The 1522-nt window shown below is 43.0% G+C and overlaps 1 protein-coding gene across 5 annotated transcripts in view; it reads left to right on the forward strand.

Annotated features, from left to right (window-relative positions):
- The first annotated feature begins 242 nt into the window (after positions 1 to 242).
- Positions 243 to 1522, forward strand: part of lrrc61 (leucine rich repeat containing 61) — a 32894-nt gene continuing 31614 nt past the window's right edge. The window contains exon 1 of one of the 5 annotated variants that reach the window (XM_043680148.1): positions 243 to 528. In XM_043680148.1, coding sequence (XP_043536083.1) covers positions 504 to 528 — 25 coding nt within the window. In that variant the 5' untranslated portion in view covers positions 243 to 503. The remainder of the gene's footprint in view (positions 529 to 1522) is intronic. The other 4 variants (XM_043680149.1, XM_043680145.1, XM_043680150.1 and 1 more) reach the window with 4 other exon arrangements.

A 1522-nucleotide genomic window follows, 5' to 3' on the forward strand; every position in this document is an offset into this window, starting at 1 on the left:
GAGCTTTGTTTCTCACAGGCCGAATGGTGTACTCCTACTCCTGTTCTTATATTAAATGGTCAGTAATCCTTTGGGTTTACATTTTAATATGTTATAGTCAAAATATGTGAATGTTAAGGGTGTTATTAATTACAAAATTACATTAAAAGTTACCTCAGCAAGATTATCAAATTTGGTTGGACCTATTCCTGGAGACTTGTTAATCACATGATCTTTTGGTCTTTAATTATAAAACCAGCCCTTTGTTTTTCCCGTCTCTAAGTTTCTTTAGAAATTAATAATTACCTTTAAACGCCCACCGGAGGCGGAGGAAGAGGAACCTGTAGCTGTTTGTGTAGAGGCCTCTAGCCCAGGAGTGACGGTTGGTGATCTCTCGGCGGCAGTGTCCTTCGCGCTCTCACTTTGCGACAGGACCTTACCGGCTGCTGTCGGTTAGCGGCAGAAATCCCGGGCGGGGATCGGTTCCCCCTCGGTGACGGAGCGGACTCCCGGGCCAAGCGAGGATGGAGGTGAAAGACCGAGAGGGGAGTGAGTGTCCCCGGACACGGGCCCTAAACAGTCCCTGACCCTCCCCACTCTGGCCACCTAACCCTTCAATCCTCTTCACTGTTTTTTTAAAGCTAGACCTTTCTCAATCTGGCCACTTGACCCTTCTCGTCACCTACTACCTCTGGCCACCTAACTCTTGAACCCCTCTGACCACCTGAACCTTGACTTCACCACAACTATCAAGCTCCATACCCCCTCCAGTTAAGTTACCTTACCTTACCCAATTCTCCATCTGACCCTGCCCGTCCCCAAAACTAGTGCGAGAACAAAGCTCACACACCCTTCAATAATTCCATTCTGAGACCAAAATCTGAATCAGTAGTGTCCTTTATTTTTACACTTGCAAGTGGGTGTGATGGCCAGTGCCTATAAGGCAGAGGCCAACTGTGAGAAACAAAAGCTCACTCACTTTAATAATTTCAGTCCGAGACGAATATCTGAATAACAGCTTTTTTATTTATACACCTATAGGTGGGTGCTTTGTCTAATTACCAGGTAAGGTAATTACAGAATGCACAGTATATCCAAAAAACCCTCGCAATTTATACCATATGTTTTCCTTATTCCATTGTCTGTTCCCTGCTTCGCTTACTTCACTCATTTCCTTAAGACTTATCCCACAACTTCTGTTTATCCTGTCTTGTCCATGACAAACTCTTATCTCTGACTCCCATAAGGGTGTTTGACGTCAGTCTATTATAGATTATTGATTAGGCATATCTTTTCTTCTATCAGCATCTATTTCCATCCAGAGGCCACTTTGACCTCTCTAATTAGGGTTTGTTCCTGTGTCTCTGTACAAGCGAGGAGAACAGATGTTTTCCTGTTTGCCCATATATCCACCATTGTTCTGTATTCATGTCTCATGCTCACATATCCTTTCTTTTTGCTGAATATGTATTTTCTCATTCCTATTCTGTATCAGAATTTATACTTGCAGAAATAACATTAATTCATTTATATCCCACAAATA

The sequence above is a fragment of the Chiloscyllium plagiosum genome, chromosome 40, assembly GCF_004010195.1.
Source record: "Chiloscyllium plagiosum isolate BGI_BamShark_2017 chromosome 40, ASM401019v2, whole genome shotgun sequence".
Lineage (NCBI taxonomy): Eukaryota > Metazoa > Chordata > Chondrichthyes > Orectolobiformes > Hemiscylliidae > Chiloscyllium > Chiloscyllium plagiosum.